At 38.3% G+C, this 16,402-nt stretch overlaps 1 protein-coding gene across 1 annotated transcript in view; it reads right to left on the bottom strand.

Moving 5' to 3' along the window:
- Positions 1-1,870: 1,870 nt before the first annotated feature.
- The window catches only part of KIAA1549 (KIAA1549 ortholog), a 157,080-nt gene continuing 142,548 nt past the window's right edge, over positions 1,871-16,402 (bottom strand). Inside the window, exons 18-20 of the mRNA XM_036760330.1 lie at positions 15,156-15,313; positions 11,504-11,652; positions 1,871-3,945 (exon numbers count right to left, since the gene is read on the bottom strand). Coding sequence (XP_036616225.1) covers positions 3,688-3,945; positions 11,504-11,652; positions 15,156-15,313 — 565 coding nt within the window. The 3' untranslated portion in view covers positions 1,871-3,687. The remainder of the gene's footprint in view (positions 3,946-11,503; positions 11,653-15,155; positions 15,314-16,402) is intronic.

Below are 16,402 nucleotides of genomic sequence, written 5' to 3'. Positions count from 1 at the left end.
AGTATCCTGTTGACTTCAATTTTAGAGCCAGCAAAGGGAAAAATAGGATCTCAAAGTCCCAAATTAACTACTATCAACATGAATTGCCTTCCATGAAAGCCACAATTGAGTAAGAGGAGAGCACCGTTGATGCTTCCTGACAGTTTGTTTAGTCAATGACAGATCTGCGCCTACTGACGTCTTTGCTTTAATTTTGGTGACCCACAAGAGGCTCTGTTGCTGGAGGGTTTTTATTGGAAATGAATGCAAGCAGGTTCCATATTATAATAACCAGGAAACTACAAAAGGTAACTGTTTATCTGGCTGGCTTATTGTATCAGATCACAAACAGACACATATTTTCTTTGGTCTTGAATTTAAAAAAAAGTTTCAAGAATGGATGCAGAGAGAATATTATTTTGACAAGAATGAAGGTCATTCAAATTGCTAAGCTGCATTTCTTTAAAATGGAAGCCGTGTACAGGACAGACATATGTCTGGAGGGCAAGGAGCAAGGTGAAGAACTTCAGGGTTATGACATTTGAGGGGCAGCTGAAGGAATGAAGGATGTTTAGGGCTGTTCTCAAGGACGTGAAGAGCTGTCATGGAAAAGAAGGTTTAGACTTGTGTTATTTGGCCCCAAAGAGTAGAACTAGAAGCAATAAGTGAAGTTGCAAATAGGTTAACTTTGGCTTCATGTAATGAAAACTTCCTAACAATTGGTGCTATCCACAAGGAAAATGGGTTGCTTTGGGAGGCGGTGGGTTCCCCCTTCACTGAAGGTCTTTGAGTGGAAGCTGGATATAGAAGAGACTCTTGAACAGGTGTGAACTGGACCAACTGTCACTGAAATTCTAAGTCTGATTGATTTTTCTATTGTTTGTTCAAATGAGCAAATGCACACACTAAAGAGGTAAGCCCACATGTATCCCTTCTGCTGTCACACCGCAATACTCTTAACGAAACTCAACAATAAATTCTACAAAACAAACTCTCCTGCTAATGAATTTTCTTTTCTTTTCCAGGAAGCAGTTGTTTCTAAGCTGTTTACACCTCTGGGTTGCCATCAAGTACCTATTAGCCTTCGACTCCACATAATGCTTCAACCAAACCACCTTAATTTCTAACAGCATTTTGAAATGATTACTAGATCATTTAGAATTCTCACCTAGAAATTCCTGAAGGCCTAGGGTAACAGGTATACTTTGTTTTAAGGGACAACCCCCCCCATCCCCGACCCCCGCTAGCTAAAAACCTCACCTTCTAAGGACAAGGTTAAGCAAGACATAGTAAGCAGAGAAACCTCTTTCCCATCTTTCTCATAGTAAGTGGGAATAAGCTGGGAAGAATCATATAATTGGGAGATGTAAGGAATCTTTAAGATCACCTAGTCCAGGATTTCTTAATCTTTTTTGTGACACAGACCTCTGGCAAAGTTTATGGGTAATATCTCAGAATGATGTTTGTAAATAATTGAAGGAAATGCTAAATTTTATGTAGTGAAAATAAAGATGTAATTTTTTTTCCCCATCCAGATTCACAGACCCTCTGAAATCTAGCTACAGGCCCTTGGGAATAAGGGAAGGAGGAGGGAATAAGCATTTATTAAGCACCTACTATGTGCTAGGCACTGTGCTAAGCATTTTACAAATATTATGTCATTTGCTTCTCACAACAACCCTGGGAGGTAGGTGCTTTTATGATCCCCGTTTTACAAATGAGGGAACTGAGGCAAACATAGTTTAAATGACTTGTCCAGGGTTTCATATCTAGTATATGTCTGAGACTAGATTTGAACTCAGGTCTTCCTGACTCAAGGCACTGTGTTACCTAAGTGGGAACCCATGAATCCTACATTAAGAACTCCTGATCTAGTCTGACCCCTTTATTTTATAGTTAAGAAAAATGAAATGTGATCAATTCACAAAAGAAGTAAACTTCTAATGAGAACTTATTTTTATCATTTTTGGTGTTCTTAGAAACTGACCTGAATTATTAATCTCCAAAATCTGCTTTACACATAGTAGGTACTTTAATAAAACCTTGTTGAATTTAATCTGTAACTTTGTTCCTTTGTCTGTGTGGTCAAACATCTAAGTAGGCCATAGACGCTACCTTTTGTTTTTCAAATATGCTCAACTGGAAGAATCTCTGCTATCACAGCAAGCTGCCTGATGGTCCTAACAGGGATGCTTGGGCCATAAATTCCTTGTCCTTAGGTTCAAGTATCAGCCCCAAGCTGTATAGGAAATTTCTCAATTTTTCCCTGACCAGAACAACACACATCAAGAAGCCAGGAGATAGGTCAAATTTTCTGGGTCCCAAGGAGCTCTTCTCCTTGTCCAATTTAGTACAGAGAAGCCGGGCTGACTTTGGGTCATTTTCCTAGCCCTGTCATGCTGTGAACATGATTTTTAGCAATGTACGCATTTCAACAAAATTATATTTAAAAAAAAAAACCCAACCACAACAATTTGGGATGTCTTGGGTTTCACTGTCTCTCAAACAAAACACAACTTTACTTAGGTGGAATCATAGGATTTAGATCTAGAAAGAACATCAGAGATCACAAACGGTCCAAGCCCTTATTATAAAGAGGAAGAAAATGACACAGTGACTTGCTCTAGTTCACAAAAAGAGTAATCTCTAACAAAGTAGGGATTCAAACCCAGGGCCTCTGACTCCCAAGCTTAAGAATCTGTGAATTCTAAATCAACAGTGAGATGGAGGACGACAGTGAGGTACCAACTGAGTTAAACTGCTTCACTGTATAGAAATTGATTTTGCAATGAATGGAATTAACATGGGATTCTATTGATAACTGAAAACACCTGATTCAGAAAAAAAATGAAGTATACGTAAATATGAATTTAAAACTAGTCCATGACAGATTTTCACTAACCAAATAAATATTAAGCCTTTTTTTTAAGAGGTTTTCATTTCCTGAAGAGAATGAGTCTTTTAATATGTCCTTGCAATAAATGGCCATGATTTCATTTCACAGAAAGGTCAAGGAACGCTTAGAGCAGCAGCACCAAAAGACAAAGTGGAGGCATGCAGAGGACAGTTTTGTTTGGAATCATCGGGCACTTAGAGCTTCCGTGTTTTGGTTTCTTACTAGTCAGTCACTTCTTTCCTCTCTTCTCTGGACAATATTATTATTCTTGCTGTTAGTACTACTATTACAATGAGTTTCTATGGAGGAGGGGAAAAAAAATCAAGCTTTTAACAAAATGTCCTTGAATTCTTTTTTCCCCTGAAAAAACAAAGCAGCAACATGAATCATACTTATCTGAACTACAAAGCCTTATAATGAAAAATGCTTGATTCCTTTACTCCCTTAATCCATCTACAAATTTTATCTTTTTTCCTTAAATAGTCTAATTTGGGAATTTGATCATCTCGGTTTGTTGTTGTTTTTTGATGGAGTGTTGCTTTTGACCTAAAACGTAGCAGTTGGCTGAGTCCAAGCAGTCATGAAATGGCCAACAGATTAAACAGGTTTACAAACTGTAAAGTGGTAACTTGTGGCATCTTCCATCTTTAAAACTTGCCGTTTTTCCCTCCCTCCCCCCACACAGACACACGCATTGGTATCTTGTACAGTACAGGTTCACCCCTATTATAAAACAACAACTCGGTTGGCTTCCTTTCAGTCTTACTTCCATAGGAAGCAGATACTTGGCAAATTTGCAAGGGAAGGATGGATCAGCTATGGAAGTTCTGCACTGTGGCCTGTTTCTGGGAGAGTCGAAGGAGCTCCTCTCGAATGGCTTTGATGAGAGAAGCAGAAGAATGCCCTGGCTGGAGGTCTTCTGTAGAACTGGTGTTGTTGTAGCACAGCCCTGGTCCTTGGAGGCTCCTGTGGGGGAGGTGAGTAGGTGGTGCGGAGGGCTCTCTACCCGAAGTCCTTGGCACCTGAAACAATGGTGAAGAAGAATACTCTTGGTGTCCAAGCCCATGAGTCTGAAAAAACATAGCAAGAATTACTGTACTTCTTGAAGAACAATGATTAGAAAACAAAATAAAACAGCTAAAGGTAGTAACAAACTTTCTTTCCGTAACGTTCCCCCCATTCCCCAATCTCCAACTTGGATTCGGCCAGGTCAAATTTCATTCCTATCTCCCCTCACCCCTTTACCTGAAGCTGGAGGGAGTGGGCATGGCAGCAATGGTAGCCTTCCCACCAGGGAAAGCATGAATGTGTCAATGTGGGGTGATAGGAAGGCAGGATCCTTTGGGGTAGGGATGAACATGCCTAGAGATGAACTGAGGAAGCAGGAAAAGTTACTTTCACAAACAACTTTGAAAGAGTCAAGATCTCTAATCACTGTAATGACCAATCATGATTCCAGAGGAATGATGACGAAGTATGCACCTACCCACTCTGACAGAGAGGTGATGGATTCAAGATAAAGGATGATACCTACATTTTTGGACATAGACAATATGGAATGTTTTGTTTGACTATACATAATTGTTATAAGAACTCTGGTTTTCATTTTTTTTTCCAATGGGGGTGGGATGGGAGGAAGAGAAAAGAAATATCTATTAATTTTAAAATAAATTAAATATTTAAAGTTACTCTCCCTGGTGTCCCTCCATGTGTGCATGTATGTATAAATTATTAAGTACTACTTTAAAAAATGTTTAACTTGGACCAGTAATTTTATCAGTGTAGGGAACTTCCAGTGAGGAACTTCCCTTACCAGTGTAGGTCAGTATCCCTTCTGCAAATAGTCAGAAAGTTAGTTGCTTGGGTCATTGAGAAGTGACGTGACTTGTCCAAAGTCACACAGCCGGTATATGTCAGATGGGACCTGAACTCCCCAATGTACTATTAACAAAACAGCTTCTAGTTAAAGCTGATAGGAGTCAAGTACATGCTCATGCAAATGACTTAGGAGTTAGCAGAACGGCACAAGGGTTGCAGGGGGTTTCTCACTTCTTTTAGGAGTTGATAGGGGACAAACAAACACGGAGTGGCAGAAGGGGTGGCAATGATTGCACTTGAGGTTAGAAAAGAGGCAGGATGTGGGTGTGAGAAAAATACTGGAAACAAGGGAAAAAACCCAAAGACATATATAGAAAGTTTTAAAAAATCTAGTTGCTCTTTGTATGTCACCTGTGAAAAAGAGCAAGATGAGCTAAAAACAAAAATAAAACACCACAATACATTTGTTAACATTTGTACGGTTTAACAAGAACTGGCACCACCATTTAGGCATTTGTATCTAATTAAAATAGTTTCTTCTAGATGTGTATGTATTCAAGAAGGCCAAACAACGGTTTCAATGGTTCTGTGACAAATTATGGATCTAGTATTTCAGAGGACAATAAATCTTGCCCCTGGGCTAAGAAAAAGGATGCCCATAAAAGAAAAATGCAATACATAGGTCAAGTCTACTTACGATCCACTGAGGAGACATTAAAATTTCTTTCTATTATAATTAGAATATAGAGTTTGGAAAACTTTGAGTTTATGTGTCAAAGGATTAGAATTCCAGGCAATATAACTCTCTCTACCAGTGTTAGTCAACATTTTCTCTAGAATTCATAGTTTCAGAGTTGCTCAGAACACCTAGAGGCTAAATGATATGCCCAGGGTCACACATAGTCTGTATATGTCACATGTGGGACTGGAGTTCAGGTCTTCCAGCCTCCCAGGCCAGCCCTAGAGGACTTGTTGCCCTAAGGCCCTGCTCAATGGTTGACTGCCTCTCCCTGAATAATATTTCAGGAAAGTTTCAGCCATGGTTCACTTCACTCCCTCCTCCTCATAGCCAGTCATCTTTGCCAAAATCTTTGACATCCATTCACCCTTTCTTCCCCTCTCACAACTCGAGCCCATTCTTCTAGAACCATGATTGGATGAACTCTGCCATTATTCCAGGATGATGTATGCCAATCTACTCTCTTATGACCCTACTCCTCACTATCTCATTAACTTTCAGGTCAGAACTATTCCCTCCCTAGATACCATTTCAGAATAGTTGTTTCCCCCATCCGAATATAAATTATTTAGGGGCAGTGACTGTCCTTGCTTTTGTATTTTTATGCCCAGTATTTGGCACATGGTAGGCCCTTAATAAATTCTTTTTCATTCATTCACAAGATATTAGATTTGGAGTTGGAAAGGATCTCTAAGGCCATTTGGTCCAGATGAGGAAGCTAAATGACCTTTTAAAGGAAACACAGTTACTAAGGGGCAGAGATCAAATCTGAATTTGAATCTGGGTCTTGAAATAAATTGTTCTTTCCACTGTGATATTTTTCAATCATCCATACAGGAACAGATATCTTGTTGTATCCCTCATAAATGCTTTTTGGATTTTAAACCGAGTCTCCTCAATACTTTTGATGTTAGATGCCTAATTAAGAGTTAATTAATCAAGACAAAAAGTATGCCTAAAGAATTGGGGCCTAAGTTGTAGATGGAGTTAAGTATCCTCTAACACTGATTAGTAGAAACTTGTCTCTAGTCCATCAAAGGATGATGATCAGATACATTAAAGTGATGATTTTTCGGAATTAGAGAAATAAGTTGGTTGCTGACTGAGGCTTTTTATTGTTCAGTCATTTCAGTAGTGTCCGACTCTTCATCACCCCATTTGGGGTTTTCTTGGGAAAGATACTGGAATGGTTTGCCATTTTAGAGATGAGGAATTGAGGCAAACAGGGCTAAGTGATTTGCCCAGGGTTACACGGCTAGGAAGTGTCTGTGGTGGGACTTGAACTCATGAAGATGAATCTTCCCGATTCCAAGCCCATTGTTCTCTATCTACTTGTACCACCTAGTTGGCCCTAAAAATCAATCAACCCTCCTCCCCTTCCACATTGTTGTCATGTAGTCTCTTCGGTCATGTCTAACTCTTTATCACATCATTTGGGGTTTTTTTGGGCAAAGACGCTGGAATGGTTTGCCAGTTCCTTTTTTTTTTCTTTACAGATGAGGAAACTGAGGCATACAGGGTTAAGTGACTTCCCTGGGGTCACGCAGCTAATAAATATCTGAGGCCAGATCTGAATTCAGGCCTTCCTGACTTCAGGCCCAGGGCTCTATCCACTTCACCACCTACCTGCCTTCCATAGGACAAAATTATGTCATTTATGTAATGATGTTCCTTTAATGGAATTTCACAAATGCAAAATATTTTTTTTTAAAAAAGGCAAAGTACCAAAACCCATGTAGCTGATGTCTACTTGAAGACGTTCTATCGGAGAAAAACATTCTAAAGGTAACTTTCCTATCCCTGAATAAGATTTGGGATACGATAAAAAAAAAACAAAACAAAAAAAACCCAGATTTCAAGTCAAGGAACTTCAATAATGATAAAAAAATTGCAGAGAAAAACAACTCTGAAAGACTTTAACACTCTGATCCACACAGTGATAAGCTACAAGTCCAAAAGAAAAAAGATGAGTCACAGCCTTCAACTCCTGACCTAGAGATTAGGAGAAAGAACTTAAAATGCAGAGATAAGCGTTTTTCAAACATGGTTAATGTGGGAATTTGTTTTTTCCAGACTACATAGGTATGTAGTGAAGAGTTGGTTTTTTAAAAATTTGCTCAATGTGGAGTGGGGAAGGAGTGAAAGTGACAGAGCTATTTATAAAAATACTTCTTATTTGGGAAAACAATTATGAATCATTAAAAAAAAACAAAGCTAAAGAACCTTAATTCAAACTCTAGCTCAGCTATTCACTACCAAGGCAAACTTCAACAAGTTGATTAATAGCTCTGGACCTCTTTTTCCTCATCCATAAAATAAGAGGAATACATTATGTTAATCATAATAACCCTTCCAGTTCTAAATCCTTTCACTGATGAGATGGGGAACTATGGATATAGAATGTTGCTGATGCTGGCACCTAGAATATTTTCATTGGTTTTCCCTAAGTGTTATTTTTTTTCTTTGCTATAAGGAAAAGCTTACTATTGGGGGAGAGGGCATATCCAGAAATGACTATAATATACAAAAAAAGGCATCAATAAAGTTTTTTTTTAAAGAATCCCTTTGTTCCAAACATCTGAAGCATTATTTTGTCTGCTCAAGTGTAGAATTATAGCCCATGAAATCTAATCCCTTCATGTTACAAATGAGAAAACTAAAGTCTAGAAAACTTATGTGATATGATCAAGGTCATACACAAGGTACATTCATTGGATAGTCATTTAACTGAAGTTTTGGCCTAGTGTCAAAGACAAATGCAAAAGATTAAAAAAATGGTTTTTTCCACTTAAAATTTTTTCTTATACTCAGGCAGCCCCCTCAGAGACAGAAGAGACTATTCCTTAGAAAAACAGATGAGGGCATTTGCAAAAAGTACTTGTGCCAACATAATATAAGGTCTGCATTCACTTATTAGCTAAATTTTCTCTCAAGGATGAGAAACTACCTTCTTATGGAACCAGTGAAGAGGGTAAATATCTCAAAATTAGTTTGCTATTTGAAGTGCTTCAAATGTCACTTAGTGAGGCATCACTAGAGAGAATGTTTAAAAAGAACCCACCACAAATTACATGAAGCTATTAAGGAAGGCATATAAGATATCATTATTTAAATAGTTATGATTTCAAAGATGAACTCCAGACATTTATCATACAAATGTCCACTTTGACTGATTCTGAAGGTCTACTTTGACTAATTCTGGTCACATCTTCTGAGTGTACCCCAAAACTATGTCCTGGGCCTTCTTTTCTGTGCAGAGTTTTTTTTTTTTTTTTGAGGTGGGGTGGCAAGGCAATTGGAGTTAAATGAATTGCCCAAGGTCACACAGCTAGTTAAATGTCTGAGGATGGATTTGAACTCAGGTCCTCCTGACTCCAGGGGTGGTGCTCTACTCACTGCACCACCTAGCTGCCCTTCTTTTTTGTTCTCCTGACACTTTCACTAGTAACCTTCATCTGCTCCCAAAGGTTCTGTGCAGATGACTCTCATATTTCCATATCTAACACTAGTCTCTGGCCTGAGCTCCAGGCCCACCTCATCAATTGTCTGTTGGACATTTCTAACCAGATAGCCCTACAGGCATCTCAAACATGGCAAATCCAAAGCAGAAATCATTATCTTTCTTCCCAAAGCCATCTGCTTTCGCTATTTCCCTATTTCTGTTGAGGGCACCACCAACTTTCTAGCCTCCTAGGTTTGAAACCTTGGTACCAAATCTCAACTCTTCACACTCCATTACCCCACGTATCTAAGTCAGTTGCCAACTATTTTCATTTGTACCTTCACATCTCTAAGTTCAAGAGACATAGTTTCTGGGTAATTAAGCATTTTATTAAGTATGTTAATGAATAATTTTTAAAAGAATGGTCATTTGGCTCTCTCTCCTTAACCAAAGACCACTTCTGGAACCCACTCAATGCTTATATGCCTTTGGAAGACAGGATGTTCCCAACAGGTATCAATCAACTCTGACTAAGCAATGAATGAGAGAATGAATATTATAATGAGAGGTGGGCTTCTTCTTCTGAACTTTTTTTTTTGAGGTATACTCCTTCTAATGAGGGATTAGAGGATGTGACTGATCACTGAGTCTTGGTCAAAGAGACTTATCTATACCCATACCACCCAATCTAGGGTAATCTAGACAAAAAGGGGAATCCAATTCCACCCAGACTTGTCTGACTAAAACACAATGGGCTGGAATCTAACCAATTCACCTAACCTACAGGGTGTTCCTAAAATCTGGACACACAGACAAAAATGCATATTTTCAAGGAATGAGATGACTGAAATTTTCAACAACATTTTATTTAATTGGAATATTAACAAATAACATCTTCAATATGATTTCCACCATTTGTGATGCAAAGGTTGATTGCAAGATTCATGTGAACCCAATGAAATAACTCAATAACTCCACATTGCCGTCAATTTTAGCACATTCACTCTTGGAATACTAATATGAAATCATATGATGTTGTTTGAAGTCGAAGATGTTATTTGTTAATATTCCAATTAAATAAAATGTTGTTGAAAATTTTAATCATTTCATTTCTTGAAAGTATGCATTTTTGTCTATGTGTCCAGACTTTAGGAACACACCTGTAGAATTTCTTTACCTTTTGATCAGATCTAAGTTTCCATCTTATTATCAGCCCTTCATTCCAAAGGCTGCCTGAATGTCCTACAGGGGCTGATTTCTGAATGAGGAAATAGAAAAGGGGAAAACCCTTAGTCCTCATTCAATAATTGGTTATTAATATAAGACAGAAATAATAATTTCTCTCATTTCCTAAAGAACAGATCTGATTATGTCACCTTCCTATTCAATAAAGTATAGCTGCTACTTACTACTTGTAGGATAAAATATATTCTCACAACCTGTCCCTTCATACATTTCTAGACTTCTTACACATTACTCTCCTCCATTCCCTCTATCATCTAGCCACATTGGCCCATTTGATGCTCCTCAAACAGGATACTCCATCTCCTTTCTCTGGGGCTTTGCAATGGCTGTCCCTCATACCTGGAAGGTCTACCCTCTTCACCTCCACCTCTCAGAGCTCTCAAGTCTCAGCTCAAGGGCCATCTTCTGCAGGAGGTACCTCCTGATCCCATCCCTCACCCCTGGCTGCTACTATCTCCCCATCCAAGGTTACATAATATTATACTATGTTTGCACGTATCCTGTATAGAAAACTCTATATGTATGTGTTGTCTTCCCCGTTAATATTGACTATTAATAATAATAGCTGGCATTTACACAGCACTGTAAGGTTTTCAAAGAACTTTATAAGTTTCTCATTTGACCATCACAATAACCCTGTGCCATAGTCACACATAGTCACATAGTTAAGTGTCTCAGGCTGGATTTGAACTCAGGTCTTGCTAACTCCAAGTCCAGCTCTATCTACCATGGCATTAGAAGTAAGTTCCTTGAGGGCTGGAATGATTTTGTCTTTGTATCCCTAGCTTAATATGTGTAAAGTGCTTACTAAATGACTGTTGACTTATTAATTGATTGTGGTCTAACATCTGTTTCAAAGAAAATAGCACATTCTGTCAAAGGGAATAGAAATTAAAAATAACTTCCCTCCCACTCTTGACTTTATGATTTTATAATTAAAACCCATAATTTGAACATGGTGTAATGGGACACAAAACAAATAGACTGCTATCATTATTATTACTTTATTAACAATTATGTCATGCTAATAATATTACTTTAAAAATTTTCCTCACTTTTTAATTTATGACTTTTGCTGATTACTTTTATATTATTAATGGCATTACCTTTTCATCAAAATGTAAATGGTTTAGATTTTATAGTTTTATTAGGAGGGGTTCAATTCTGCATTTGTTTAGTTGTTGAAAAGACTATTTGTAACAGAAAATGACTGTAAGGTTGGTTTGTTCATTTTTTTTTTAAAGAACATGGATGAAAACACTGAAGAGAAGGAGAAAACAAAAGCAAGACAACAAAGTGGCTGAAGAAGAGTGGAAAGGAGAATCCCAAAGATATCTAAACTGTATCAGAGGTTTTAATAATGATTCAAACGCAAACTACTCACAGCATCTCTCCTCCCGGATTCGTCTTCCCCATGATAGGAGGGCCATCCTGGCCCACTATACTGGCCTGTTCTGCTGGATGGAATCTCTACAGGCTGTGCCCCGATTCTGTTGGCAATGCCCACCTGTGTGAGATGCTGCATCTGTGAACCTTAAGAATAAACACCTTTGTCAATATTTATTATCATGGCAACTCAGCATGTCAAAAGGACTTTACAAGATGTATAATACTTTCAGCAATCACTTGCTAGTTAGACTTGGAAACACCCAGGCTAAGCAGGCAGACAATGAGAACTGATATTTCTGTCCTATAAAAAATGAATTTCTATTCAATAAACTCCTGCTCCAGTGTCTCTTCCCTGCGGCAGAGGTGACCCTGAACCTCCAAAGCCTATGCTTGCAGATAGCGTATTCTTGGAAGACCCTACCAATCTGAGAATGCTTCAATGAAATACAGGCCTGGTGACAGACTGCATGTGTATTGTCAGAGGACACTCCCTCTCCAATTAAATTTGGATGTTCAGCACCAGAGGGCTGGCCATAGCAACTCCAAAAGATTTGCTACTAAGTCATAGAAGAGGTGCAATCTGCATTGGTGAAGAGTGTAACCACATCAAAGAGACCACTTATTGGTGAAGTGGTGAAACCAGTCACTCAAACTATCTGACTATTGAAGGATAGATAGGTTTGAATCTCTTGTAAGTGGGCCAGAGGACCCACCTGGAGGAAGTTACAGATCTCTGAAGTATGGCACAAGCACCAAAAAGAGAAATCAGGGTACTAAAAAGAAAGAAAGTTGTCCAAAACAGTCACAACAGTTGAAGGCACAGGTATAGTATACAGAACCTGTGAGATTCTGACCAATTCTCATGGGTGCATGCTAGACCATGATTTCTTCAAAGTTTTACAGTTAGCACATTTTCAGAGTAATTAGTACATTTCAAGTAATAAAGCAGTAATAAAATAATAAAGCAATAATAACAATTTCAAGTAATAAAGTTTTTCTAAAATGCCAATTTATCCATCTGTGATAGCATTTAGACTGGGACAGAAATAGTCTCTGAGCTTTTTGTGTATGTGTGTGTGTGTGTGTGTTGTTGCTGAATCAGTAATTACTCACTAACCTTGAATGTTGCTTGGGAAGAGGAGTATTTGGGGTGGGGTGGCAGACTGTGGGGAATATTCATAAGAGAGGAAAAGCTATTATCAATTAAAAAAAAACAATACCTGGAAATGTTCTCACAAAAAATCAAGAAACAAACTGACAGATAAAAGAGAAGAGAAAACACTTCTAAATCAAGGCAAAGTGTCAGTTTTCAGATAGCCAGAAGGCCATTAAAAACAAAGCATTAGAAGGCACAGAAACTATAGACAGTAACGGCCCAGAACATGAGAGACTGCTGGGTAGTCCACACTAGTGGAAGGGGTGCTCTTCTTTTTTGTCCCAGCTCCTTTTCTGAAAACAAGTGTTCTCTGTATTGGCTTGAGGGGGACACCAAGTCCAGAAAAGAACTGACCACCACATGAATTATTTCTTTGTCAAATTTTTCCTCCACTTCTCAAAAACTGACATAAAACTAGATTATGGAATCTAAATTCCTTAAAGTTGAGTGAGATGTTTGTAAGAAACATTTAGAAGTGAGTTGAATTAGTAAGTCCGTAATTATAGGTGACCCTGAGTTTTCAAAGGCTATGCCAACACAGCACAACCTCTAGCAGGTCCCATCTTGATAGAAAGCTTTTGAGTATAGGTCTGGAGATGAACTATGGGTTTATTGTCTAATGACCAATCTAGCTAAATTCAGAAAACCAACCCAGGTAAGAATCATGGAATCAGAGATTGGCCACAAGTCATTAAGGCAGTCTACTAAGCCTCAGTAGACCCCATATGGGTTTGAGACCCACAGTTTAAGAAGAGTTGAAGGGGTCAAGAGTGGAAAAAGTTTAAGAAGCCCTGTACTAAGGAATAGTAGAATTATGTTCTGTGTCACCAGAGAGAGTGCCCACCCTGATGAAACCACAGACTTTCTTGAAGTTTCAAAGTAAACAAAACCTACGTGAATGACCAGATATAACATTTGTGAACAAACCAAACTATATACAACATATTTTTATGTTTCTAAGGTAATAGGATTATTCTGGATTCATAAAGAGTGTTAGTATTTCATTTGAAACTGCATCTATTTTTATTTTTTCCCGAAATATCTAGTTTTTCCCTTTGATGGCTTCGATATGTTCTGAAATTTTATATTTCTAACTATATTTGAGGCATATTCTTTTAAAATATGTACCGCAATTTTGACTTTTCTTTTTTTCCAAATATTTCTTCCAAGTGCAAGGAAATAATTTTCAGAAATAAAAGAAAGGTAAGAATGGAGGGGAAAAAAGAAAGAAAAGTTAGGTGTAAAGATTTAAGTGGATTGATAGGCTACAAAATATTAGTAAGACTATACATGCTAATTTTTCAGACCCAAGTTTTGGAGCACATGGTTTTACTGGCTATTTAGGAATGGCCTGAGAAGTGCATTAAATATACTTATTACTAGGATTTGGGGGGGGAGGAAAAAGGAACCAGAATTAAATTTCTCTCCTTAACAATGGCCATTCCTTATCCCTACCACATATAATTCACATGCCACATCTCCTGCCTTGGCCTTACAAGAGAGCTAGAATGAGCAAAAAAGAGAAGAGAAAAATGGGAAGAAGAAGAAAGGAGGAAAGGAGGAGAAGAGATGAACAGCAAGAGAAAAGAGGGATGACATAAATAAACATCAGGAAAGGTGCCCTGGTGAGATTAATACCTTCTGAGAAAATGGAAGAGTCTCATCAAAGACACCAAATGACCGTCACTCCCCTCCTTTCTTCTCTTCTCATCTCCCCCAACCCATACCTTAAAAACTGTTTTTCATAAACCTTAAAAAAAAAATCTAACTCAAATCTAAAAAAAAAAACCAATCCCTTCCTACCTTCTTCTTAAACAAAGAAATGAGTTATGAATTGGTCCAGGCATTCTAGAAAGCAATTTGGACCCATGTCACATATGTCACTAAATTATACTTACCCTTTGACTTAGCTATACCACTACTAAGTCTAGACTTCAAAGAGATTAAAGAAAAAAAGGACCTATGTGTATGAAAAAAAATTTTTATAGCAACTCTTGTCATAAAAGTCCAAAATGAGAAACTAAGGAAATGTCCATCAATTGGGGAATAGCTAAACAAATTTTGGAATTTGAATGTAATGGAATAGTGCTGTGCTATAACAAATGACAGAATGTACAGTTTCAGAGGAAACTGGGAAGATTTCTATGAACTGATGCAGAGTAAAGTGAGCAAAATTAGGAGAACATGTCAACAACAACACAGAGAAAAACAAGTCTGAAAGACTTTAGAACTCTAAGCAATGCTACAATAGACCAGGAGTCCACAGGAATGAATGTGAACCCATAGCACTCTTCTCCTGCCAGGGACATGTTGAACTTAAAGGCAGAACAACACAAACACTTTTTGGATATGGTCAATGTGAAATTAGGACAGCCATTTCTGTATAAAACTGGGTAATTATAGGAGACTTTTTCTCAGAGAGAAAAAGTTTATCTTATGGCCCAGAAAATTGAAGACAGGTGCTCTGAGCAAAAACTATTCACACATGTACCTGAAGTGCCTCCAACAGGCCGGGGCCGAGCCACTGATGGTATCTCTTCCGGATAGATTCCTCGAGTGGCAAATGCAGCTTCAGCTGATGACTGGGTATGCTGTGACTCAGGTGGTATCAGTTCTGAAGACTGGAGCAAACCAGGACCAAAACCTGGTCTGAGGGAAAAAAAAAAAACAGTCTGATGTCAAATGGTTCATTTTCATCCTGGCACTGCTAATTTCATTATATCTCTCCCTTTCCCCTAAATAAGAAGTCTCATTCTTCTATACTGGAAAAATAAAACAAAATTAATCACCACAGGACTTTACAGCAAAAGGCTGTCTGATATACATGGAAAGTACTTCTGCTTTTGGAGACCCTAATTGCTAGGAAGTTTTTCCTTTACATCAAGGTGCAATCTACCTCTCACAAACATCCACTCACTGCTCTGGTGCAACCTTTTGTAGTCAAACAGAACAAAGCTAAGGCCTCTAAGCCCTCTTCCACACAACAATCTTTTCACTACTTGGAGTCAGCTACTGTCACCCCCTGAATCTTCTTTTCTTCACGCTAACCATGGTTGGCTTGTTAATAATTATGTACATGGTAAGACTTACACAGGAATAGAAAATTTAAAAGAACGAGATAAAGATATAATAATGGTTGGTTCTAGAGCTAGTAGAGTTTATTGGATAGGGAAATGTCATGGTTAGACCTGTTCTTTAGGAAAAGCACTTTGGTACATGGAATTGGAATGGGGTAAAGCTCTGAGATAGTTGGGAGGCTAATCGATTAGGGGAGGGGTAATGGCATAAACCAACAAGGCCTTGGCTTGACCCCAAGATATAAGTGATCAGCCAACTTAAGGGTAGGAAGATGGGTTACATTCCAACCTACTCTCCAACTCCATGACCACCCTCTCAAAACAAGACAAGACATCTCAAGACAAGAGATAAAAGAGTAAAGAAAAATGCTTCTAGATCAGTTTTCAAATATACACGAATGTCATAAAAACAAAGCATTAGAAGGAAAAGAAATTACAGAATTTAATGGCTGCTTAGAAAATGAGACTGATGGGTGTTCCACACGAGCGTGGGAGGGGTCCCCTCCTTTTTTCTCAGTTTCCTACGTAACTATAATCACTCCTTTCAACATGCCTTTACTCAATAAACTCCCACACTCTCCTTCCCTGATTTTGGGCTTTTCAGGTGGGAAAGATACAATCTAACCTGACCCAGCCCACCCAGCAACTGTGCAGGCCAATT

Source organism: Trichosurus vulpecula, chromosome 5 (genome assembly GCF_011100635.1).
Source record: "Trichosurus vulpecula isolate mTriVul1 chromosome 5, mTriVul1.pri, whole genome shotgun sequence".
NCBI classification, from domain to species: Eukaryota; Metazoa; Chordata; class Mammalia; order Diprotodontia; family Phalangeridae; genus Trichosurus; species Trichosurus vulpecula.
Note: the sequence above shows the minus strand (reverse complement) of the source record. Positions and strands in the feature narration are given on the sequence as shown.